The 26,949-nt window shown below is 37.5% G+C and overlaps 1 protein-coding gene across 1 annotated transcript in view; it reads left to right on the top strand.

Moving 5' to 3' along the window:
• Positions 1–26,547, top strand: part of LOC128695839 (neurogenic protein big brain) — a 71,805-nt gene extending 45,258 nt beyond the window's left edge. Inside the window, exons 6-7 of the mRNA XM_070092810.1 lie at positions 14,842–14,982; positions 22,157–26,547. Of these exons, the coding sequence (XP_069948911.1) occupies positions 14,842–14,982; positions 22,157–22,755 (740 nt within the window). The 3' untranslated portion in view covers positions 22,756–26,547. The remainder of the gene's footprint in view (positions 1–14,841; positions 14,983–22,156) is intronic.
• Positions 26,548–26,949: the final 402 nt, after the last annotated feature.

Below are 26,949 nucleotides of genomic sequence, written 5' to 3'. Positions count from 1 at the left end.
TATACTCACCCCCAGATCTTTTTCCTCGAGTGAGGTTTGCAGACTTTGGCCATCTAAACTATATTGTGTCTGCGGTCTTCTTTGCCCTTCCCCAATCTTCATGGCTTTGCATTTGGCGGGGTTAAACTCAAGGAGCCAGTTGCTGGACCAGGCTTGTAGCCTGTCCAGGTCTCTTTGTAGTCCTGCCTGATCCTCATCCAATTTGATTATTCTCATTAACTTCATGTCGTCCTCAAACAAGGACACTTCTGAGTCTATCCCATCCGTTATGTCATTCACATATACCAAGAACAGCACAGGTCCTAGGACTGACCCCTGTGGAACCCCGCTTGTCACAGGTGCCCACTTTGACACCTCATCACGTACCATGACTCGTTGTTGCCTCCCTGTAAGGTATTCTCTTATCCATTGCAGTGCCTTTCCTGTTATGTGTGCCTGATCCTCTAGCTTTTGCAGTAACCTCTTGTGTGTGTGTGTGTGTGTGTGTGTGTGTGTGTGTGTGGTGTTGTGTGTGTGTTGTGTGTGTGTGGTGTGTTGTGTTGTGTGTGTGTGGTGTGGTGTGTGTGTGTGTGTGTGTGTGTGTGTGTGTGTGTGTGTGTGTGTGTTGTGTGTGTGTTGTGTTGTGTGTGTGTTGTGTTGTGTGTGTGTGTTGTGCGTGTGGTGTGTTGTGCGTGTGGTGTGTTGTGCGTGTGGTGTGTTGTGCGTGTGGTGTTGTGTGTGTGGTGTGTTGTGTGTGTGTGTGTGTGTGTGTGTGTGTGTGTGTGTGTGTGTGTGTGTATGTGTCTGTATGTATATGTATATGTATGTGTGTGTATGTTTATGTATGTGTATGTCTATGTATTTATATATATTTATTTTTTTTTTTTTTTCAACAAGTCGGCCGTCTCCCACCGAGGCAGGGTGACCCAAAAAGGAAAGAAAATCCCCAAAAAAGAAAATACTTTCATCATCATTCAACACTTTCACCACACTCACACATTATCACTGCTTTTGCAGAGGTGCTCAGAATACAACAGTTTAGAAGCATATACGTATAAAGATACACAACATATCCCTCCAAACTGCCAATATCCCAAACCCCTCCTTTAAAGTGCAGGCATTGTACTTCCCATTTCCAGGACTCAAGTCCGACTATATGAAAATAACCGGTTTCCCTGAATCCTTTCACTAAATATCACCCTGCTCACACTCCAACAGATCGTCAGGTCCCAAGTATCATTCGTCTCCATTCACTCCTATCTAACACGCTCATGCACGCTTGCTGGAAGTCCAAGCCCCTCGCCCACAAAACCTCCTTTACCCCTTCTTTCCAACCCTTTCGAGGACGACCCCTACCCCTCCTTCCTTCCCCTATAGATTTATATGCTTTCCATGTCATTCTACTTTGATCCATTCTCTAAATGACCAAACCACCTCAACAACCCCTCTTCAGCCCTCTGACTAATACTCTTATTAACTCCACACCTTTTCCTAATTTCCACACTCCGAATTTTCTGCATAATATTTACACCACACATTGCCCTTATACAGGACATCTCCACTTCCTCCAACCGTCTCCTCGCTGCTGCATTTACCACCCAAGCTTCACATCCATATAAGAGTGTTGGTACTACTATACTTTCATACATTCCCTTCTTTGCCTCCATAGATAACGTTCTTTGACTCCACATATACCTCAACGCACTACTCACCTTTTTTCCCTCATCAATTCTATGATTAACCTCATCCTTCATAAATCCATCCGCTGACACGTGAACTCCCAAGTATCTGAAAACATTCACTTCTTCCATACTCCTCCTCCCCAATTTGATGTCCAATTTTTCTTTATCTAAATCATTTGATACCCTCATCACCTTACTCTTTTCTATGTTCACTTTCAACTTTCTACCTTTACACACATTCTCAAACTCATCCACTAACCTTTGCAATTTTTCTTCAGAATCTCCCATAAGCACAGTATCATCAGCAAAAAGTAACTGTCAATTCCCATTTTGAATTTGATTCCCCATAATTTAATCCCACCCCTCTCCCGAACACCCTAGCATTTACTTCTTTTACAACCCCATCTATAAATATATTAAACAACCATGGTGACATTACACATCCCTGTCTAAGACCTACTTTTACCGGGAAGTAATCTCCCTCTCTTCTACACACCCTGACCTGAGCCTCACTATCATCATAAAAGCTCTTTACAGCATTTAGTAACTTACCACCTATTCCATATACTTGCAACATCTGCCACATTGCTTCTCTATCCACTCTATCATATGCCTTTTCTAAATCCATAAATGCAATAAAAACTTCCCTACCTTTATTTAAATACTGTTCACATATATGCTTCAATGTAAACACTTGATCTACACATCCCCTACCCACTCTGAAGCCTCCCTGCTCATCCGCAATCCTACATTCTGTCTTACCTCTAATTCTTTCATTTATAACCCTACTGTATACTTTTCCTGGTATACTCAGTAAACTTATTCCTCTATAATTTTTACAATCTCTTTTGTCCCCTTTCCCTTTATATAAAGGGACTATACATGCTCTCCGCCAATCCCTAGGTACCTTCCCCTCTTTCATACATTTATTAAACAAAAGTACCAACCACTCCAACACTATATCCCCCCCTGCTTTTAACATTTCTGTCATGATCCCATCAGTTCCAGCTGCTTTACCCCCTTTCATTCTACATAATGCCTCACGTACCTCCACCACACTTACATTCTGCTCTGCTTCACTCCTAAAAGATGGTATACCTCCCTGGCCAGTGGATGAAATTACCGCCTCCCTTTCTTCTTCAACATTTAAACTTTCTTAACTTGTTTAACTCCAAAAATTTTTCTTATTTTCATTAAAATTTCTTGACAGTGCCTCTCCCACTCTATCATCTGCTCTCCTTTTGCACTCTCTCACCACTCTCTTCACCTTTCTTTTACTCTCCATATACTCTGCTCTTCTTATAACACTTCTGCTTTGTAAAAACCTCTCATAAGCTACCTTTTTCTCTTTTATCACACCCTTTACTTCATCATTCCACCAATCACTCCTCTTCCCTCCTGCCCCCACCCTCCTATAACCACAAACTTCTGCCCCACATTCTAATACTGCATTTTTAAAACTATTCCAACCCTCTTCAACCCCCCCCACTACTCATCTTTGCACTAGCCCACCTTTCTGCCAATAGTCGCTTATATCTCGCCCGAATTTCCTCCTCCCTTAGTTTATACACTTTCACCTTACTCTTTTCCCATCTACTTCTTACTCTAACTGTAGCTACAACTAAATAATGATCCGATATATCAGTTGCCCCTCTATAAACATGTACATCCTGGAGCCTACCCATCAACCTTTTATCCGCCAATACATAATCTAACAAACTACTTTCATTACGTGCTACATCATACCTTGTATATTTATTTATCCTCTTTTTCATAAAATATGTATTACTTATTACCAAATTTCTTTCTACACATAGCTCAATTAAAGGCTCCCCATTTACATTTACCCCTGGCACCCCAAATTTACCTACTACTCCCTCCATAACATTTTTACCCACTTTAGCATTGAAATCCCCAACCACCATTACTCTCACACTTGATTCAAAACTCCCCACGCATTCACTCAACATTTCCCAGAATCTCTCTCTCTCCTCTACACTTCTTTCTTCTCCAGGTGCATACACACTTACTATAACCCACTTTTCACATCCAATCTTTATTTTACTCCACATAATCCTTGAATTTATACATTTGTAGTCCCTCTTTTCCTGCCATAACTTATCCTTCAACATTATTGCTACTCCTTCTTTAGCTCTAACTCTATTTGAAACCCCTGACCTAATCCCATTTATTCCTCTCCATTGAAACTCTCCCACCCCCTTCAGCTTTGTTTCACTGAAAGCCAGGACATCCAGTTTCTTCTCATTCATAACATCCACAATCATCTCTTTCTTATCATTTGCACAACATCCATGCACATTCAGGCTTCCCACTTTGACAATTTTCTTCTTATTCTTTTTAGTAATCTTTACAGGAAAAGGGGTTACTAGCCCATTGTTCCCGGCATTTTAGTTGACTTTTACAACACGCATGGCTTACGGAGGAAACATTCTTATTCCACTTCCCCATGGATATAAAAGGAAAAGTAATAAGACCAAGAACTATTAAGATAAAATTATATATATATATATATATATATATATATATATATATACAGTTAGTATATACAGGTAGTAGGTTGGTAGACAGCAACCACCCAGGGAAGTACTACCGTCCTGCCAGATGACTGTGAAACAAAAACCTGTAATTGTTTTGCATGATGGTAGGATTGCTGGTTTCTTTTTCTGTCTCATAAACACGCTAAGATAACAGGGATATCTTGCTACTCCTACTAACACTTTGGTCACACTTCACAGACACGCACATGCATATATATATATACATACATCTAGGTTTTTCTCCTTTTTCTAAATAGCTCTTGTTCTTTTTTATTTCTTCTATTGTCCATGGGGAAGTGGAAAAGAATCTTTCCTCCGTAAGCCATGCGTGTCGTATGAGGCGACTAAAATGCCGGGAGCAATGGGCTAGTAACCCCTTCTCCTGTATACAATTACTAAAAAAGAGAAGAAGAAAAACTTTATAAAACTGGGTTGCCTAAATGTGCGTGGATGTAGTGCGGATGACAAGAAACAGATGATTGCTGATGTTATGAATGAAAAGAAGTTGGATGTCCTGGCCCTAAGCGAAACAAAGCTGAAGGGGGTAGGAGAGTTTCAGTGGGGGGAAATAAATGGGATTAAATCTGGAGTATCTGAGAGAGTTAGAGCAAAGGAAGGGGTAGCAGTAATGTTAAATGATCAGTTATGGAAGGAGAAAAGAGAATATGAATGTGTAAATTCAAGAATTATGTGGATTAAAGTAAAGGTTGGATGCGAGAAGTGGGTCATAATAAGCGTGTATGCACCTGGAGAAGAGAGGAATGCAGAGGAGAGAGAGAGATTTTGGGAGATGTTAAGTGAATGTATAGGAGCCTTTGAACCAAGTGAGAGAGTAATTGTGGTAGGGGACTTGAATGCTAAAGTAGGAGAAACTTTTAGAGAGGGTGTGGTAGGTAAGTTTGGGGTGCCAGGTGTAAATGATAATGGGAGCCCTTTGATTGAACTTTGTATAGAAAGGGGTTTAGTTATAGGTAATACATATTTTAAGAAAAAGAGGATAAATAAGTATACACGATATGATGTAGGGCGAAATGACAGTAGTTTGTTGGATTATGTATTGGTAGATAAAAGACTGTTGAGTAGACTTCAGGATGTACATGTTTATAGAGGGGCCACAGATATATCAGATCACTTTCTAGTTGTAGCTACACTGAGAGTAAAAGGTAGATGGGATACAAGGAGAATAGAAGCATCAGGGAAGAGAGAGGTGAAGGTTTATAAACTAAAAGAGGAGGCAGTTAGGGTAAGATATAAACAGCTATTGGAGGATAGATGGGCTAATGAGAGCATAGGCAATGGGGTCGAAGAGGTATGGGGTAGGTTTAAAAATGTAGTGTTAGAGTGTTCAGCAGAAGTTTGTGGTTACAGGAAAGTGGGTGCAGGAGGGAAGAGGAGCGATTGGTGGAATGATGATGTAAAGAGAGTAGTAAGGGAGAAAAAGTTAGCATATGAGAAGTTTTTACAAAGTAGAAGTGATGCAAGGAGGGAAGAGTATATGGAGAAAAAGAGAGAGGTTAAGAGAGTGGTGAAGCAATGTAAAAAGAGAGCAAATGAGAGAGTGGGTGAGATGTTATCAACAAATTTTGTTGAAAATAAGAAAAAGTTTTGGAGTGAGATTAACAAGTTAAGAAAGCCTAGAGAACAAATGGATTTGTCAGTTAAAAATAGGAGAGGAGAGTTATTAAATGGAGAGTTAGAGGTATTGGGAAGATGGAAGGAATATTTTGAGGAATTGTTAAATGTTGATGAAGATAGGGAAGCTGTGATTTCGTGTATAGGGCAAGGAGGAATAACATCTTGTAGGAGTGAGGAAGAGCCAGTTGTGAGTGTGGGGGAAGTTCGTGAGGCAGTAGGTAAAATGAAAGGGGGTAAGGCAGCCGGGATTGATGGGATAAAGATAGAAATGTTAAAAGCAGGTGGGGATATAGTTTTGGAGTGGTTGGTGCAATTGTTTAATAAATGTATGGAAGAGGGTAAGGTACCTAGGGATTGGCAGAGAGCATGCATAGTTCCTTTGTATAAAGGCAAAGGGGATAAAAGAGAGTGCAAAAATTATAGGGGGATAAGTCTGTTGAGTGTACCTGGTAAAGTGTATGGTAGAGTTATAATTGAAAGAATTAAGAGTAAGACGGAGAATAGGATAGCAGATGAACAAGGAGGCTTTAGGAAAGGTAGGGGGTGTGTGGACCAGGTGTTTACAGTGAAACATATAAGTGAACAGTATTTAGATAAGGCTAAAGAGGTCTTTGTGGCATTTATGGATTTGGAAAAGGCGTATGACAGGGTGGATAGGGGGGCAATGTGGCAGATGTTGCAAGTGTATGGTGTAGGAGGTAGGTTACTGAAAGCAGTGAAGAGTTTTTACGAGGATAGTGAGGCTCAAGTTAGAGTATGTAGGAAAGAGGGAAATTTTTTCCCAGTAAAAGTAGGCCTTAGACAAGGATGTGTGATGTCACCGTGGTTGTTTAATATATTTATAGATGGGGTTGTAAGAGAAGTAAATGCGAGGGTCTTGGCAAGAGGCGTGGAGTTAAAAGATAAAGAATCACACACAAAGTGGGAGTTGTCACAGCTGCTCTTTGCTGATGACACTGTGCTCTTGGGAGATTCTGAAGAGAAGTTGCAGAGATTGGTGGATGAATTTGGTAGGGTGTGCAAAAGAAGAAAATTAAAGGTGAATACAGGAAAGAGTAAGGTTATGAGGATAACAAAAAGATTAGGTGATGAAAGATTGAATATCAGATTGGAGGGAGAGAGTATGGAGGAGGTGAACGTATTCAGATATTTGGGAGTGGACGTGTCAGCGGATGGGTCTATGAAAGATGAGGTGAATCATAGAATTGATGAGGGAAAAAGAGTGAGTGGTGCACTTAGGAGTCTGTGGAGACAAAGAACTTTGTCCTTGGAGGCAAAGAGGGGAATGTATGAGAGTATAGTTTTACCAACGCTCTTATATGGGTGTGAAGCGTGGGTGATGAATGTTGCAGCGAGGAGAAGGCTGGAGGCAGTGGAGATGTCATGTCTGAGGGCAATGTGTGGTGTGAATATAATGCAGAGAATTCGTAGTTTGGAAGTTAGGAGGAGGTGCGGGATTACCAAAACTGTTGTCCAGAGGGCTGAGGAAGGGTTGTTGAGGTGGTTCGGACATGTAGAGAGAATGGAGCGAAACAGAATGACTTCAAGAGTGTATCAGTCTGTAGTGGAAGGAAGGCGGGGTAGGGGTCGGCCTAGGAAGGGTTGGAGGGAGGGGGTAAAGGAGGTTTTGTGTGCGAGGGGCTTGGACTTCCAGCAGGCATGCTTGAGCGTGTTTGATAGGAGTAAATGGAGACAAATGGTTTTTAATACTTGACGTGCTGTTGGAGTGTGAGCAAAGTAACATTTATGAAGGGATTCAGGGAAACCGGCAGGCCGGACTTGAGTCCTGGAGATGGGAAGTACAGTGCCTGCACTCTGAAGGAGGGGTGTTAATGTTGCAGTTTAAAAACTGTAGTGTAAAGCACCCTTCTGGCAAGACAGTGATGGAGTGAATGATGGTGAAAGTTTTTCTTTTTCGGGCCACCCTGCCTTGGTGGGAATCGGCCGGTGTGATAATAAAAAAAAAAAAAAAAAATATATATATATATATATATATATAATGTATAATCCTAGGCAGTAGGTTGGTAGACAGCAACCACCCAGGGAGGACCTACTGTCCTGCCAAGTGAGTGTAAAACGAAAGCCTGTAATTATTTTACATGATGGTAGGATTGCTGGTGTCCATTTTTTTTTGTCTCATAAACATGCAAGGTTTGAGGTACGTCTTGCTACTTCTACTTACACTTAGGTCACACTACACATACATGTACAAGCATATATATATATATATACACACTCCTCTGGGGTTTCTTCTATTTTCTTACTAGTTCTTGTTCTTGTTTATTTCCTCTTATCTCCATGGGGAAGTGGGACAGAATTCTTCCTCCGTAAGCTATGCGTGTTGTAAGAGGCGACTAAAATGCCAGGAGCAAGGGGCTAGTATCCCCTTCTCCTGTATAAATTACTAAATTTAAAAAGAGAAACTTTTGTTTTTCTTTTTGGGCCACCCTGCCTTGGTGGGATACGGCCGGTTTGTTGAAAGAAATTATATATATATAGAATTGATGAGGGAAAAAAGGTGAGTGGTGCGTTGAGGTATATGTGGAGTCAAAAAACGTTATCTATGGAGGCAAAGAAGGGAATGTATGAAAGTATAGTAGTACCAACACTCTTATATGGGTGTGAAGCTTGGGTGGTAAATGCAGCAGCAAGGAGACGGTTGGAGGCAGCGGAGATGTCCTGTCTAAGGGCAATGTGTGGTGTAAATATTATGCAAAAAATTCGGAGTGTGGAAATTAGGAGAAGGTGTGGAGTTAATAAAAGTATTAGTCAGAGGGCAGAAGAGGGGTTGTTGAGGTGGTTTGGTCATTTAGAGAGAATGGATCACAGTAGAATGACATGGAAAGCATATAAATCTATAGGGGAAGGAAGGCGGGGTAGGGGTCGTCCTCGAAAGGGTTGGAGAGAGGGGGTAAAGGAGGTTTTGTGGGTAAGGGGCTTGGATTTCCAGCAAGCGTGCGTGAGCGTGTTAGATAGGAGTGAATGGAGACGAATGGTACTTGGGACCTGACGATCTGTTGGAGTGTGAGCAGGGTAATATTTAGTGAAGGGATTCAGGGAAACCGGTTATTTTCATATAGTCGGACTTGAGTCCTGGAAATGGGAAGTACAATGCCTGCACTTTAAAGGAGGGGTTTGGGATATTGGCAGTTTGGAGGGATATGTTGTGTGTCTTTATATGTGTATGCTTCTAGACTGTTGTATTCTGAGCACCTCTGCAAAAACAGTGATAATGTGCGAGTGTGGTGAAAGTGTTGAATGATGATGAAAGTATTTTCTTTTTGGGGATTTTCTTTCTTTTTTGGGTCACCCTGCCTCGGTGGGAGACGGCCGACTTGTTGGAAAAAAAAAAAAAAAAAAAAAAAAATATATATATATATGAATCCTGGAAATGGGAAGTACAATGCCTGCACTTTAAAGGAGGAGTTTGGGATATTGGCAGTTTGGAGGGATATGTTGTGTATCTTTATACGTATATGCTTCTAAACTTGTATTCTGAGCACCTCTGCAAAAACAGTGATTATGTGTGAGTGTGGTGAAAGTGTTGAATGATGATGAAAGCATTTTCTTTTTGGGGATTTTCTTTCTTTTTGGGTCACCCTGCCTCGGTGGGAGACGGCCAACTTGTTAAAAAATATATATATATATATATATACAGTGGACCCCCGGTTAACGATATTTTTTCATTCCAGAAGTATGTTCAGGTGCCAGTACTGACCGAATTTGTTCCCATAAGGAATATTGTGAAGTAGATTAGTCCATTTCAGACCCCCAAACATACACGTACAAACGCACTTACATAAATACACTTACATAATTGGTCGCATTGGGAGGTGATCATTAAGCGGGGGTCCACTGTATATATATATATATATTTTTATATTTATAAATATATATATATATATTTATATATATATATATATTATATATATTTATATATATTTATATATATATATATATATATATATATATATATATATTAATCTGTAGGTAGAAGGTTGGTAGACAGCAACCACCCAGGGGGGTACCACCATCCTGCCAAATGAGTGTGAAACGAAAGCCTGTAATTGTTTTACGTGATGGTAGGATTGCTGGTGTCCTTTTTTCTGTCTCATAAACATGCAAGATTTCAGGTACGTCTTGCTACTTCTACTTACACTTGGGTCACACTACACATACATGTACAAGCACATATATACACACCCCTCTGGGTTTTCTTCTATTTTCTTTCTAGTTCTTATTCTTGTTTATTTCCTCTTATCTCCATGGGGAAGTGGAACAGAATTCTTCCTCCGTAAGTCATGCGTGTTGTAAGAGGCAACTAAAATGCCGGGAGCAAGGGGCTAGTAACCTCTTCTCCTGTATATATTACTAAATGTAAAAGGAGAAACTTTCGTTTTTCCTTTAGGGCCACCCCACCTCGGTGGGATACGGCCAGTTTCTTGAAAGAAGAAAGAATATATATTAATTTTTTTTTTTTTTGCAACAAGTTCTCTGTCTCCCACCAAGGCAGGGTGACCCAAGAAGAAAGAAAATCCCCAAAAAGAAAAATACTTTCATCATCATTCAACACTTTCACCTCACTCACACATAATCGCTGTTTTTGCAGAGGTGCCCAGAATACAACAGCTTAGAAGTATATATGTATAAAAATACACAATATATAATATACTATATTCTCCATGGGGAAGTGGAACAGAATTCTTCCTTCGTAAGCCATGCGTGTTGTAAGAGGTGACTAAAATGCCGGGAGCAAGGGGCTAGTAACCTCTTCTCCTGTATATATTACTAAATGTAAAAGGAGAAACTTTCGTTTTTCCTTTTGGGCCACCCCGCCTCGGTGGGATACGGCCGGTGTGTTGAAAGAAAGATACATATACTATATATCTCCTAGGTAGTAGGTTGGTAGACAGCAACCACCCAGGGAGGTACTACCGTCCTGCCAAGTGAGTGCAAAACTGAAGCCTGTAATTGTTTTACACGATGGTAGGATTGCTGGTGTCTTTTGTTTGTCTTATAAACATGCAAGATTTCAGGTATGTCTTGCTACTTCTACTTGCATTTAGGTCACACTACACATACATGTACAAGCATATATATACACACCCCTTTGGGTTTTCTTCTATTTTCTTTCTAGTTCTTGTTCTTGTTTATTTCCTCTTACCTCCATGGGGAAGTGGAATAGAATTCTTCCTCCGTAAGTCATGCGTGTTGTAAGAGGCGACTAAAATGCCGGGAGCAAGGGGCTAGTAACCCCTTCTCCTGTATATATTACTAAATGTAAAAGGAGAAACTTTCGTTTTTCCTTTTGGGCCACCCTGCCTCGGTGGGATACGGCCGGTGTGTTGAAAGAAAGATGTATATACTGTATATCTCCTACGTAGTAGGTTGGGAAACAGGAACCGCCCAGGGAGGTACTACCGTCCTGCCAAGTGAGTGTACAACGAAAGCCTGTAATTGTTTTACATGATGGTAGGATTGCTGGTGTCTTTTGTTCGTCTCATAAACATGCAAGATTTCAGGTATGTCTTGCTACTTCTACTTGCATTTAGGTCACACTACACATACATGTACAAGCATATACACCTACCATCCGACTTACGACCGAGTTCGGTTCCGAGAAACCGGTCGTAAGTCGAACTTTACTACTGAATATCAACAAAACATTTTTGTAATGACTGTATTTTATTGTTTTATTTTGGTATTTCATGTTTTACTTTACTTTTTATGCTGTTAGTACTGTATTTATACTGTAAGGTTTAGGATAAACACTGTGTACAACACAAATAGTTGTTTATTTCCCAGAAATTTGGCATAAAAAACACGGTCGTAAGTCGAGCAGGTCATAAGTCGGATGGTAGGTGTATATACACACACACCCCTCTGGGTTTTCTTCTATTTTCTTTCTAGTTCTTGTTCTTGTTTATTTCCTCTTACTGCCATGGGGAAGTGGAACAGAATTCTTCCTCCGTAAGCCATTCGTGTTGTAAGAGGCGACTAAAATGCTGGGAGCAGGGGGCTAGTAACCCCCTTCTCCTGTATATATTACTAAATTTAAAAGGAGAAACTTTAGTTCTTTCTTTTGGGCCACCCCACCTCAGTGGGATACGGCTGGTACATTGAAAGAAAGAATGTATATATTATTTGTTGTTAATGACAGCTAGTGACTAGGATTTTGCTGTGTGTGTGTGAGAGATGCTTCTTGTATTCCTGTTTACCAGGTATAATGCCAGATAGAACTTCCACGTAGACATCAGTGAACTATGCAAGCCATTGATATAGCAATGTACACATTATGAACATAAATGCTAAAACTGTTTCATTAAACAATACACTGCAATACAGTAATTTATATACTGGTTGTCTCCTGCATCAAAATCTCTACTTTTGTGGTGTGAAGAAGAACCCTTCAGAGGTGTGTGGATAATGTATGTTTCTTTGTCAGTGTGCTGTGTATGTATTGTGCATTGAGCCTGTATTATGTTATCTGGGAGAGCACTGATTGCTGCTCTATCAGGCCTTGTGCAATTACTCTAGAGATTTGTATGTGCTCATTTCTGAGATGCTGCTTTAGTGCTGGGATTGGTCTTCTCTATAACACTATACTAAATATGTTTGTGAATACCCTTCTCAGATTTTCTAAAGAAAGTTATATAAATGTTTTTTTTATTAACACTTAGTCAATAATAGCTAAATTTATGACTGCTTCTTACCTATAATATTTGTGAAGTTTGGATTTTTTTTTTAATATTTTGATTTGTTTTTATTAAAAGATTTTTTAGCTAATTAATTACAAACTCAAAATATTGAGATCTGATTCCTTGTTGGAAAAAATTCTTAATCGACAAAAAGATAGACTTTCTTCTTGGAGGGAAATGGCTATTGAAAAAATTATATAGGGAGTACTATATATACATTATTCTGTATATACATATATACTGTACACATATACATATGCTGAAATAAGTTGTATACTGAGAGGTAAAACACTACTTATGTGATCTGTTTTTTAAGGGGGTGAATATCCAGCACCAATATGCCAGAGGTTACTTAGCAGATGTATGTCATTGAGCACATAATGAAATACAGATGTGTACACATGCATTCCCACCACAATCAAATGAGAACAGTCAAGAACCAGACAATTTTTTTTATCACTAATGCTATTTTTTTCACCAAGGTAGGGAAAAAAAAACTCGTCACTCATTTCCTATACAGTACTGTACAAATTACTGGTTTAATACTGTAGCTTTATTATGCCTCCTAAACTCATTCTGAGGAAAGTAGTGAAAAAGATTAGAGGTATAAAGAGTGGATCCTAGCATTCTGTTGATTAATATACATATTCAACAAATACAACAAACAAAAATATAGTATACAGCACTGTGATTTAAACCTTATGTACAGCACAGTTGATCCTGACTTGAATGTTTGTAGAATGTAATTTTGAATAATGATCAAAAAAGAATCTTCCTGCTTAACGACCATTACCGTGGTCGTACAAAGTCCTCGTGTCTGGCAGCTGTCACCAACAAGTGAAACATATAGTATGCACACTGCTTGCTGTCATTGTTGCCCACTCTCCAGGATTGGCAGACTTGGTTTTCAGCATTTATTATTTTGACTTGCTGGAGTTAATGAGAAAACATATAAATTAAACAAGACAGCATGTTTAGGTGTTCGCCACAGTTCGTCTGTAGCATTCTGTCCCTTTTTTCCTGAGTACTAAAAAATCATAAAGATCAGGATGGTAATGGTACAGATGTTGAGAGGAAGAGCATTACTATAGAAAATAAGAAAAATTTGAAGTGTAAGGTGGTTTCATAGTTTGTGTGCTGTACATAAGCAAAAAAATGTTAGCTTACCTGAAAAAGGAATGAAGTAGAAATGTTTGTCAACATCCCTATTCAGCACTGCTATCTCTATAAAGCTGTGTGTTCAGTACACTGTATTTATATTCAAAAGTATCTAATTGTTTTATTATAATACAGTATTAAAGTACAACAGTGTATTAATAATTTGTCTGCCTGAAATGCTGTGCATAACTATAGGCTTCTTTTTTTTATAATCTGTGCAACAACTGCAAGCCCACTCATTGTAATGTCTGTTTCCTTTTTAAAATATAAAGATTGTTATTTTATTTTTAAGGTTGTATTGTTTATTCTAAAACTTTTAAATTTTTGCATATTGAATATAAAATGCTTTGAACATTAAATTACATAGGTGCTTTAAAAATTTCTTTGCTGTAGTATGTATATCATCATGAAAGTATTAACATAATCCTATAGTGCAGTATATTTTAAACATACAGTAATCAGTACTGGTACTTTATATAGATTTAATTCTTATCACTGAAATTTACACTATGGTAAAACCTAAATTATATTGACAGTAACACTAACTCGGTAATGTATTTACCTAACCTCTAAATATAAATTATAGAACCCAGAACTAACTTTCAGCCGAGATAACATCTATGCATCTTCTCTAAACACTGACCTTGGAAAGGTGTCACCTGCGGCTCAACTAACAGTCACTGAAGCAACATTTGTATTTTGTGGATTGAAATTAAAACTAATTACTGAACGTTAAAAATGTACATAAAGCAGTAGCGAGACTAACCAACTTTTTAATCTTGTGGTACAAGCTGTCGTCTTGTTCCTGCGTGTTATCATGTGTATTAAAGAAATAGGGAAATATACGTATTACATTTTAAGAGTATAAAGTATCATAGTGATGTAAAAAATTAATTGTTGCCATAGCATAAAAATATAAATTAAAGGTTTGGAAGATATATTTTGTATATGCTGTATTCATAATACATTTAAGTAATGTTATTCTGTATTTTGTTTTAATTTACCATCAATGCACAGGCTTGACTGGATTTAATATAATACATATTTACATGTACAAATATATTCTGAATACATGTACTGGTATTATTAATTTGACATGTAAGTCAGTTACCAAAAGTTATTCTTTAACAGATTCATCAAGTGTTGGGAGTGATGAAGATCCATATGATGAGTGTTCCAAGCCTCCACCTCGTTATAATTACAATGCCCTCCGAGCCCAACACTACGACCAATACCGGCCTGCCAATACCTCCAACACCACCTCCCCATTAGGTTAGTAATGTGTAAACTTCAAACTACTGTATAAACACCTCTGCTTTCCAGTTCTCTTACCTAATGTAGCACTAAAAATTTTCCCACTGGTATTTACTCAAATAAGCTGCCAGAATAACATAGATCATATATCTGATGAGAAAACAGGTTATGTAGATATCACAATAAAAGAAAGGAGGACAATCTTGCTTCAAGAGAGAATGAGATGTCAGAGATATAGATAAAATGGGAAGTACAGTTGTTTGCACAACTTCAGTGCCTTCCTTATTCGCTGTATTTTTACTCATTGGGCAACCCACATTTTTCTGGTTCAGTTTTTTCCAACCCAAATTATTTTTTAAGCATCAATATTAATCAGATTAAAGGTGTAGATATATACGGGCTCTGAAACAATATGAATTGAAATCTTATTTTCTTTATACACATTTAATTTTGTATATGTGGATTTTAGTTTCTCAGGACCCCTAGAAATGTAACCCCTTGTTCAATGAATTTTTAGGGATGACTGTATACATATAGTATGGTCTTGCACAACACTCTCTTCATCATTAACACCACAATTTTATTGTAGACAACAGGTACGCAACTGCAACTGCTGTAACAACTAGATTTATCATCTTATTTTCCACTTTTTGTCTTTCTGATATGTACATGTATACTCTTATTTTTCAGTAAATACTTTTTCAGAGCTTTGGTGTTATTATGTATTATGAAAACTAAGTCTATAAATTCCAAGTAAAATTCCTTGAATCAGGAGCCCCCTCACCCTTGAAGGGAATGTGAGAGCTTGGCTTCTGATTCCATAATGTCCTAGTTTAAGTAGCAGGATGTTGTGATCTATTATATAGAAAACTTATCTTGAGTCACTAAAGAGGCCTGTTGGATATTCATTTTTTCTAGAGATGTATACATTTTTATTATTGCATTCTTACTTTTCTCTTGACTTGAAACTAAACTGGCAAGTATTAAGAGTATCATGTTTAGTTGTCACTATGTATATTTATTTGTATGTTTTCAAAATTTTTAGGAATGGTAAGTTAAATACTGTATTGGCATGTAGTTTATTTCTATTGGTCTCCTGTTTTGTTGATTGGCATATCCTCTGCTAGTTTAAGTATGTTTGGGAAGGTTTTGGTGTCTTTCAATTTGTTGAATGATGTTACAGTGGTAGGTGACAGCAAACAGCGCATGGGTTCACTAGCTAATGGAGTGAGTAAAAGGCATCCTCAGATCTTGCAGTTTATTTTAACAAAGGCATACACAGAGGAGGTGCAGCCACACGTTACCCTCACTCTAGTGCTAGATTTCAACTACCATAGGCCACAGCTATAAGACAAGCCTCCCACACATGCATCAATAGCTTGTCTCTTCCATAAGAATGAGAATGCTATGTCTGGGTTTAACACATTCTGCCAAACCACCTGCACATTAAAGATTAAAATAATATTAAAGATTTTATTCCTTTGTAGAGGTTACACTGTGTACTTACAATTTTGATTTGTTAAGTACAAAGAAAGCCGCTATTATGCTGGGGCATATTGGGCAAACTAATCCTAATACATACATAGTTACTTAAGTCTAGACAAGATAAGAGTGGTTAATTTTTTAATAAATCTTTAGTTTATCTTAATACTAATGTGAGGTAGTCAGGGTGGAAGTTTGTAAGAATAAGTTTATAAGTTGGATACAGTATTTAAGGCTCTGTTTCCAAACAGCATGAAGTATGTTTTGTCTATGTTGAGAGTGAGTCTGTTGGTCATCATCTAAGCTTATATTTTTAGCAGCTCGTTGTTTACAGTGTCTCTAAGTATAGCTGGGTTTGAGTGGGAGTAGACATAAGTAGTGTTGTCTGCAAATAGAACTGGTTTAAGGAGTTGAGATGCATTGGGGAGATCATTGATGTCGAGAAAGAGGAGTGGGGCTAAGACACTACCCTGGGGCACTCCGACAGCTACAGGCTGGATAGTAGTGCCAGGTGTTACAAAGGCTATGCAGGACTACACAAGTGTCAATACTAATATTTCTAACACAGCTGTTTTTTATATTGTATATTAGTGGTGGTATAGTGGCCTTGTTTCTATCTTTTTTTTTTCTTCTTTTTTTAGAGAGAGAATTTGTTATTTAAGTTACATTTGTAGAATTGGTCAAGGAAAAATAGAGAGCATGGGTAAATGTCATTGAGGTAATCTCTAAAGTTTGGAGTTCGATGGCTATGTTTGTTCCATTTATCGAGAAGTTTAGTTTATTTACTGTTTTGGTGACTAAGATGGGAGGTTCGTTTGGATTGGTATAATTTCTTTGTACAGTGGAACCTCAGTTTTCGTATGCCCCAGTTTTTGAAAGATTCGGTTTTTGATGACTTTTTCCGTCAAAATTTTGTCCCAGTTTTCTTACATCACCTTAGTTTTCGTAGAGTTGGCAGTGGTCCATACCGAATGCGTCCGCCTGCCTGCCTGCATCACTAGGCCACTCAAGCACTGAATGACTCAGTCTACCTTTATCATTGAGCGAGCATCACCCTGTGCATTCAGCTGAAACATTTCGTAATCATCCATTCTTTTTTGTGCTTGTTTATTGAGTGTGACTGCTAAATAAGCCACCATGGGGCCAAAGAAAGTTCCAAGTACCAGCCTTTTGATAAAGAAGACAAGAAACACGATAGAATTCAAAAAAGAAATCGTAGCTAAGCACGAAAGTGGCATAAGGGTGGCCGATCTCGCCAGGATGTATGGGAAATCCACTTGGAGAACTCTGCTTTGAGAAAATTGTGGCCAGAATGTGTTCAAAAGAAGGATTTTGAAGGGTTTGAGGCTGACCCTGATGACCCTACGCCTGTTGTGGAATCTATTGTGTCTTTGGGGAAGTCCATGGGGTTGGATGTGAGTGGCCAGGATGTGGAAGAGTTGGTGGATGACCATGGGAAGAGATAATCACTGAAGAGCTGCAACACCTTCAATTGGAACAGCAACAGATCACAGCTGAGGAAATTGCTTCAGAGGAGGAGGAAGAGAGAAGGGAGAATGTGCTTTCTTCAGTGATTAAGGATGTGTGTGAAGTGGAGTGAGTTGCAAAGTTTTGTGGAGAAATATCACTCTAACAGAGCTGTTGCAAGCCATGTCTGCAACATGTTCAATGACAGTGTCTTGTCCCATTTTAGGCAAATCTTAGAGATGCCAGAAACAGACCTCTCTGGACAGATTTTTTGTGCGACAGGGGTACAGTGACTCTGAAGCTGGTCCTAGTGCCAGTAAAAGACAAAGAAGGGAAGTAACCCCGGATAGGGCCTTGATACCTGAAGCCCTTATGGAAGGGGATTCCCCTTCCAAACGATAACCTCTCCTCCCTCTCCCCTCCTTGCCGTCTTCCATACGCCAACAAGAGTCTTCAATAAAAGGAAGAGTGATGTTAAATGTTCATTTACCCATTTCATTAGTTATTTATATTTATTTTTCATTGTTTTCTGTATGTAAAACTAGTTATTCTCTATAAAAATTTTTTTTTTTTTAATATTTTTGGGTGTCTGGAACAGATTAATTGGATTTACATTATTTCTTATGGGAAATATTGCTTCATTTTTGATACGATTCGGTTTTCGTCAGACTTTCTGGAACGAATTAATCACGAAAACCTAGGTTCCACTGTACTTGACTTGAATGTGTACCAGGTCTTTTTTTTTTTTTTTTTTTTTTTTTTTTTTTTTTTTGTATCTTTCATACATGAACCCTGTTAGTTGTTTGTGTTTCTTTTTTAGCTTAGTGAACACTTGATGTACAGTATGGTAGGACCCCCTATCTGCGGGGGATACGTTCCAAGAACCTACCATGGATAGTAGTGAACCCTACATATATATGTCCTATACATACCTATTATAAAGTTTAATTGATAAATTATGCGCAACAAGTGGACAGTTCTCACTTTCACTGATGGGAAGCACTTCACGGCTTCTCTTAGGCTCTCCACAACTTCCAGCTTTTCTACTTTTGCACTTTGGGACCATTATTATGCAAAATTTAGAGGTATTTTTGGGGCCACGTAAACTGTGAATACCTAATCAGTGGATACAGGGGTTCTACTGTCCTACTATATCTTTCTTTGCTTGTTCTTTGGGTCTTGAGCCTAGTCTATATTTTTTCATAGTTATGCATTGTGTCAATGGATATGAGGATATTGTTGATTAGCCATGGACTATTTAATCTTTTTGTTGTGACCTGCTTACTTTTTAAGGGACAATATGTATTAGAGGTTTTGATTTTTTGCTGTAGGTATACATATACACACAAGTTAATGCATTGATCATTGTTAAATTCCCTCTGCCAGTTGATATTACTGATTATGGTAATGTTGTTCACTGATGTATCATCATTGAGTCTGAATGAGATTTTATAAAATTTCAAATGGTAATTTTATGTTGGTAACTCGGAAGGTGGGTTATCCCCTTTCAGGGTCCTGACTCCTGCTCTCAAACTTGCTCTCAGGGTCACAAAATTTAAAAAAAAAAAAAATCATATAAAATGGCAGAGAATCTTTTTCCAAAGGTAATGAAACCAGAAGCACAAAATTTTATGGAAAACTTACAGAATTATGCTCTCGCAAAGTTAGCGGTCTCAGCGATACTCACGCATCAGCGATTTCGCCCACTTTGCACCCTGTTTTTGGCCAATTCCACTGCTCCACTAGACTAAACTCATATCTGCTTCACTAGTATTCCTTCTATTCCGAGTACAAGAAACCACCCATTTACCTGTTTCGACTACCCAATAAAGTGATCATAAATTGGTAATTTGGCCAAGTTCCACAAAATTCAAAAATTGCCAATATAAAAATAGGGTCCAGAATAAACAATGTAGACATTCCTGGCACTAAAGCATTTCCTCTGTTCCTTAGTCACATCTCCAGGCCCCTCTCTTATATTACACTTGTTTTCCATTTTGAATTTTTATTCACACAAAACCATAAGATTTATTGTTACGCAAGCTACTGCATTATTGTAATTATTGTATAAATAATGTCAGTGCATTCCTAAATGCATATTAGAGTGGCCAGTTGGATGTGTATTAGACATTTGTGTACTCTGGCAAAAATTGAACATTTCCACTACTTTGAGCTCAATTTCAAGCCACTTTCAATCCTGACACTAATCAAAATGATCTCAATTTCTGTAATATATCTTCCATTCTATCAAATGAGACCAAGAACACAACCATAAAATCCATACAAAAATACACTGCAAAGTCGCTATTTTAAAGCAAAAATACGGTCAGGTTTTTTCCCATTATGCACTGTGTGGGGGGCAGGATTTTTTTAATACAATGTACACTTATCACATAGACCCTTTCTCTCATATCTAGGCAAAAAATTTACCACTCACAGCTTATCTGAGTGAGCTGAGCTCACCATATAGTTCTACGACACCGACCCACAGTTCAAAGCCGTAGTATTATAGCAGAGACCCTAAAAGAGTTAAGTGAAGGTGCATTTCTCAGTAGTTCTTGTAGGCTTGGTTACTGATTATATTTGTAACCAGTGATACTTATAGTACTGATGGGTATTCTGATTAAATGAGGTTGCTGTTAGTTTCCAACGGTTGTTTGTTCATGATTAGGTCTGTAATATTATCGCCAAAATGGGCTGTGTTGGTATGTGGTGAACTGTAGACTGCTGCACTTGTGATTGGGTCCTGTAAGATTTTTTGTAAATTCTGCCATTATATACAGGCATGCTACATTAATATATTTAGAGATTGGGTTGTAAAAGAAGTATATGGTAGGAAGTTGGGGAGAGCCATGGAATTGAATAATAATGAATCTGATACAAAGTGGGAGTTGTCATAGTTGCCCTTTGCTGACTGCAGTTCTTATGGGAGATTCTGAAGAGAAATGGCAAAGATTACTGGATGAATTTCAGAAGGCATTGAAAAGAAGAATATTAAAAGTGAAGGCAGAAAACAACGAGCTGAGAGTAACAGAAAAAGTTTAGGCACTGTGAAATTTGTTATCAGATTTGAAAGAGGGGTTATGGAAGAAGTGAGTGTTTTTAGGTATTTAGGAGTGGCTGTGTCAGCAGATACAGTATAAAAAAGGAAAAAGTTTAGGAAGAGTGTTGAGCCTTCTAAAGAGAGAATGCAGTTTATCTATGGAAGTAAAAAGAGGAATGTGCCCGACTATAGTGGTACATGGGCTTTAAATATTGCAGCAGGGAGGAGGCTCGATGTATTGGAAATGTTGTTTGAAAAGAATGTGGGGTGTGATTGTTCCACTAAGAGTACAGAGCAAAACAATAAGAAAATAATGTGAGGTTATGAAAAGTATTATTCAGAAGGCAAGAAGGATTAAGGTGATTTGGGTATTGAGATGATGGACCAACATAGGATGATGAAGGATGGGTAGGGGTTATCCCAAAGAATAATTGGAAGGAGGGTGTGAAGGTGGTCTTAAGTGGTAGGAGCTTGAGCATCGAGCAGGTATCAGATTAGGATGAGTGTAGACCAGTGTGGTTTTAGGGATTTGACATACTGTTCAAGTGAAAAGCATGGGGGGTGCTGTAGGCACAATAAGGGAACACTGTATCAGTATCCATGGCCCCAGACTATTTGGCATCTTACCATGTAAGAAACTACTGGGACAAGTGTAGAAGTCTTCCAAGAAGAAACTGGACAAATACTTTCACCAGGTGCCATATCAACCAGGCTGTGATGGATATGTGGGTCAGTGGGCCACCAGCAGCAACAACAACCTGGTTGGCTAGCAAGCACCAGATTAGTCTGGCCCAAGGTTGGGCTCTGGGAGTAGAAAATCTCTCAGAACTCATCAAAGGTATATTAAAAGTAACTACATATTTATGGTGGGATTCTAGGCAAACCAGTTAGCTGGACCTAGAAGCAGAAAGTACATTGCCCCTGAACTTTAAGGAGGGGTGGGGATGTTGAAGTTAAAAGAGTTATTTGAATTGTGATATGTACGGCTCTTACAAGACAGCTATTGAATGAATGAAGGTTGGTGTTTTTTGTTTTTGGTCAGCCTACCTTGGTGTGAAACAGTTGATGTAGAAAAAATTATGAATGTGCTTTTTTAACACTTTATCGTATGCTTTCATTATGAAGTTACCAAATGTGATTGATATTTTGTAATTAATAGCATATATGAATTTAGTAATTATTCCAACAATTCTTTTACAGGTTACCCAGCAAGTATGTATGGACATACAGGAACTCCATCCGTTTACAATGCTTCTTCATACAAATATGACACTAGTTATACTCCTAACAAAGATGAAATTTATTCTGGTTCAAAGAGTTTATATGCCAAATCTCCTCCATTGCCACGTTCTACATCCCTCAACCGTTCCCAATCTGTTTACACTAAGCCGCCACCACCTCGCATGGACAACTATTCCAGGAATCTTGCTCAGTCACAGAGTCTGTGTTCCAAACCTGCTGCTAGCTTTTCTGCTCTTTCTCACACGGAGAGTATATATAAGAACAATCCTCGCCAGGACACACTTTATGTTACAAGTAAATCTGGAATTGTTAAGCCAGAGCCAGTTTATGGTACAGCAACATACAACAAGCAAAATGACTCTGGGGATTCAAACTATTCAACTTACCGCGGCTCTGCCAGTTACAGCTCCTCGCGCTCGTCCAACCCCTGCCCACCGATGCCCATGAGTCGCACTCGCACTGACAATCTTACTCCCAACTCAGTTGCTTCAGCCCATTCTGGTCATGCTACACCAAACTCTGTAGCATTATGCTATTCTCCTAATCCACAGTATTGAAATATGTTGAAGTGTGCACCTCATGCACTTGGAGAGTCATAATCCATTACACTTATTCAGGCTATCATTATAGTTGTAACCGCGTTTACATGAGGTTAAGGGAGTGAATTTAGGGTGAGGAGTTATGAACTTTTTAATTATTCTGAGATTTATTAAAGATAAACCCCTAAGTATTGAATGTGGAGCTTACTTTATAAGAAAGTATTGTAATGCAGTTTTTTAAATATTGCTACAATATACTCTTTTGAACATTTATCTAAACTTCAGTGTATTAAATTGTTAATAGTTGTGTGCTTCCATGATCAATGATATTTTATAATTAGTGATTTTCAAAAGGATGTTACAGTAACAGTGTTAATAGTTTAAGATGTCATACTCCAGTTTAAATGTATGTATTTTGAACATTGTCTTAAAAGAATACTTTCAATTATTTTCATAACTGTGTGTGTATTGAATTTTTTAGCAGTACAGTATAATGAGGTACCACAACTTTAGTATTTGTAGGTACTTGAACTTATTCTTGACTTTTTATTTCAAGTCACTTTAGAAAGGGCTGCAAGATTGTTACTACTTTCAGCAATTATTTTTATATACAAAGCTGTATATATTGAGTGCTGTATTCAAAATTAAGTTAATAAGAATGAAACACATTATTAGAAATGAAATGCAACATCTTTTGTGGCTAGTAAATCAGTGTTTCAGCTGTTGTGTGAAAGTTCTTAACCTGTAATTGGGTTTTGAATACCTTTGTTACTTGAAAGATATTTATGTAATTACAGCATTATATTTTGTTTTATTATAAGCATTTGGTACATTAGACAATGGGAGTTTAGACATATAGTGCTCTTCTGTTATTGTTTTTTAAAAAACTAATGTGAATATATTCAGTTGCTTATATAATGGTGCAAAAAAAAACAAAGGATAATTGTTTAAAATCAATTTGAAAATGAACATTGAAGTTAATTGTGATCTTGTTCCCATTGTGTAGTACTGTCTTTTTTGTTTTTTTTAATTTACCTAAAGTATCAGCCAATTAGTTTTTATTTGAAATACAGTATGTGTATTTGTAAATTATTATAAACGAGTTAGTATATTTTGCATTAGTGATGCTGGTGATTAGTACGAGTCTTACCATTCATTGGAGGTACCAAGAAAACATTACGTTCTCTCTTTAACAGTCTCCAGGATATGGAGTTTGTATATATATATAGAGTTTGGTATTTGTTTTTAGTTACATGTAAAAAAATTAATGTAGTAAGTGTAAATACTAGTAATGAGTGCATAATTAGAGCTGTAGTTGTTTGTTAAAATGGAGAATCATTAGATAAATATTAAAAATGCATTCTTGTTTGGGGCATTGAATGATATAGCTCATACCAATGTCAGGCCCAAGTGCACTCTCATATGAGATGAATAGATTATAGTGTAGTATACTACTAGCCTGACTGAATGGATATTTTATATTGCTGAACCTTCAGTTCACTGGGATAAAGAATTTATTACACATTATTGGTTACCCCAATAGCCCAGTTTAAGAGTTCTCCATTATAGTGGTGAACAAAACTGCATTCACCCAGGGAAGCCGTAACTTCGTATAAATTTTCTATAGTTGAAAACACAATCATAGATAACATGGCTCTGTGAGGATTTTAAAGACTACATTGCAGCTCCCTCTTTTTTTTTTTTCCCTTATCGTGTACAAATGATGTGGATGTTACCTCGTGTATTTTGTATAATCTGCATTTGGATAGGCAGTATTATCTTTGTAGGTAAACCAGTTGAACAAAAGATATTGTATTAGCTTAGAAAAATGTCTTTAAAAAGGAAATTTGGCATTGTTTAAAAAAATATTTTACAAAATTTTTTGTTATACTGAAGAGATTTGTTACTGCCAGATGCTATGTTACAAGTACAGAGTGAATGACATATTGGCATTTTTCATTATATATTAAACAATCACTTTGGTATCCAAAAATGTTTTAATTTTTTTTTTTATTATGATCTTGTTTTCCAGATCTTGTTTACCTGTCCGTGGGACCAAAATTATTCGACACTTTAAATCTTGTGCATGAAGTGGCAAGTAGAGTAATAAAAGTATGGTATTTAGATTTAGTGTATAGTCTTTAGTTTTGAAAGTTGCTGCTACTGTTTTGTTGCATCTGTTTTGAATATTGTATTCTGGAATTTGATATTCATTCACATTATTATGGCTTAAATGTTCTTTCCAAAACTATTTGTATACAACAGAAGCTTCATAAATAATTTACTTTTAACTATAATCCTAACACAAGTATGTATATTTGACACTTTATTTTTGTATTATGACAAAAATATCAGTGCTATATTTCATATTTTGTTTTACCAAAGAGGTGTGACAATGCATATCGTGCATAGTTCCAAACACACATTATTTTTTTTAATATTGAAAGGCTCTAGCTTATGTTTATTTCACAAATTGGCATTTTAAAATACCAGTACGTAAAATTGTTTATAATACATAAAATGTTTTTGATGCTAGTTGTACTGTATCTCTATTGTAATCTTCATGATTCATATTTGATGAAAATAGCATATTTTTTTATTGACTCCTTGTGGGTTTAGTGCTTAACATGAAAACTGAAAATTATCTTCAGTTAGAGTAAGAAGGCAAATGACTGCTAACAACTTGAGAGAAATGAAATTTAATGCATTCACTTTGGACCCCTTTACTGAAGGCATTTCAAATCTTGGGCCTATCTTGATCACTTTAAATGGATGAGAGTCCTGCATAGTAGTAGAGGTGATAAGAAGTATAACTGGTAAAAGTCAGTAAAGGACGCTGGAAGTGGAGAAGGGCATATTGTAAGGCTGTCACTTGATAGTCTCATGGAAATATGGGCTAATGTATTGAATTGTTATAACTGCCAACTTTTTGAATGAAGGTGTTGGGGATGGCTGTGTGTGAAGCTTCAGTACATCTTTGTTTTAAATCCTGTTCCCAGTAAATAAATTTAGCTTTTTGCTAATGTATGGGATTTCCCTCAATGTATGACACAAGCATTGCCATCCCTGCTGTAGGTGTTTTTGCACATGAATTCTTATGGGTATGTCTCCTCTTGTTTTCCCAGTGTAAATCCCTGTGGGCAGTGCAACAAGGTTTATGTAGGGGGTAAGTGAGAAATTTATCCACAAAATGCATGCAGCAGGATTAATGCCAACAATGCTTATCACACACAAACTGAGGAACTTTTCATGTGTTGTCAAGATGCTAAATTGGTCTACTGGGAACCAAATTAAAAACAATGAGGATGCATTGAAACTTCAATAATTATGATACTAGCATATATAAAGCCGACACTTATAACATTTCAACGACATTAGCCCATATGCCATTAGAACGTACTTCATGCAACATGATTGTAAAAATTAAAACCCTAATCCACTTCTGTTGTTCACCAATGGCTACTATTACCAGTTACTTTTAATTCCACCACTACACTACTCTCTTGCCCTTATATACAACTTCTCTCTTCTTTGTATTTGAAGTGATCAAGGTTCAAGAACCAAAATGTTTTAAATAAAGGTGTCTTAAGTGAATGCATTTCTGACTATGAATCATATAAGGTTACAAGGAATTGCCAATGTTTTGTATATTTGTTAATTAAGTTCTTGATGCTGTTAAAAAAAAAAAAAATTTTTCTTACTTGTTTATTTGACCTGTGTGTGTTTATAATAAAAGTTAAATGAAGCTGTTATGAGCCATGTACATAAGTGCTATATTTTAGTATTAAATAAAGAATGAATACATTCAAAGTTTTTTCTATTCTACTGGTATGGTGACACTGACAGGTTCTAGGTAAGACGTACACAAACTGATCAAAACTTTTCAGCCAAATACAAAGAAGCTATATGACTAGTGGGTTTAGCACTCGGTTATGATTGTAATAATAGAATAAGCGGTATATGTATATACATATATATATATATAAATTAGGAGGTGTGGAGTTAATAAAAGTATTAGTCAGAGGAGGTTTGGCCATTTAGAGAGAATGGGTCAAAGTAGAGCGTATAAATCTGTAGGGGAAGGAAGGCGGGGTAGGGGTCATCCTCGAAAAGGTTGGAGGGAGGGGGTAAAGGTGGTGGTGTGGGTGAGGGGTTTGGACTTCCAGCAAGCGTGCATGAGCATGTGCGGGGTAATATTTAGTGAAGGGATTC

Source organism: Cherax quadricarinatus, chromosome 41 (genome assembly GCF_038502225.1).
Source record: "Cherax quadricarinatus isolate ZL_2023a chromosome 41, ASM3850222v1, whole genome shotgun sequence".
Lineage (NCBI taxonomy): Eukaryota > Metazoa > Arthropoda > Malacostraca > Decapoda > Parastacidae > Cherax > Cherax quadricarinatus.
This window is presented reverse-complemented; position numbering and strand designations above follow the sequence as displayed.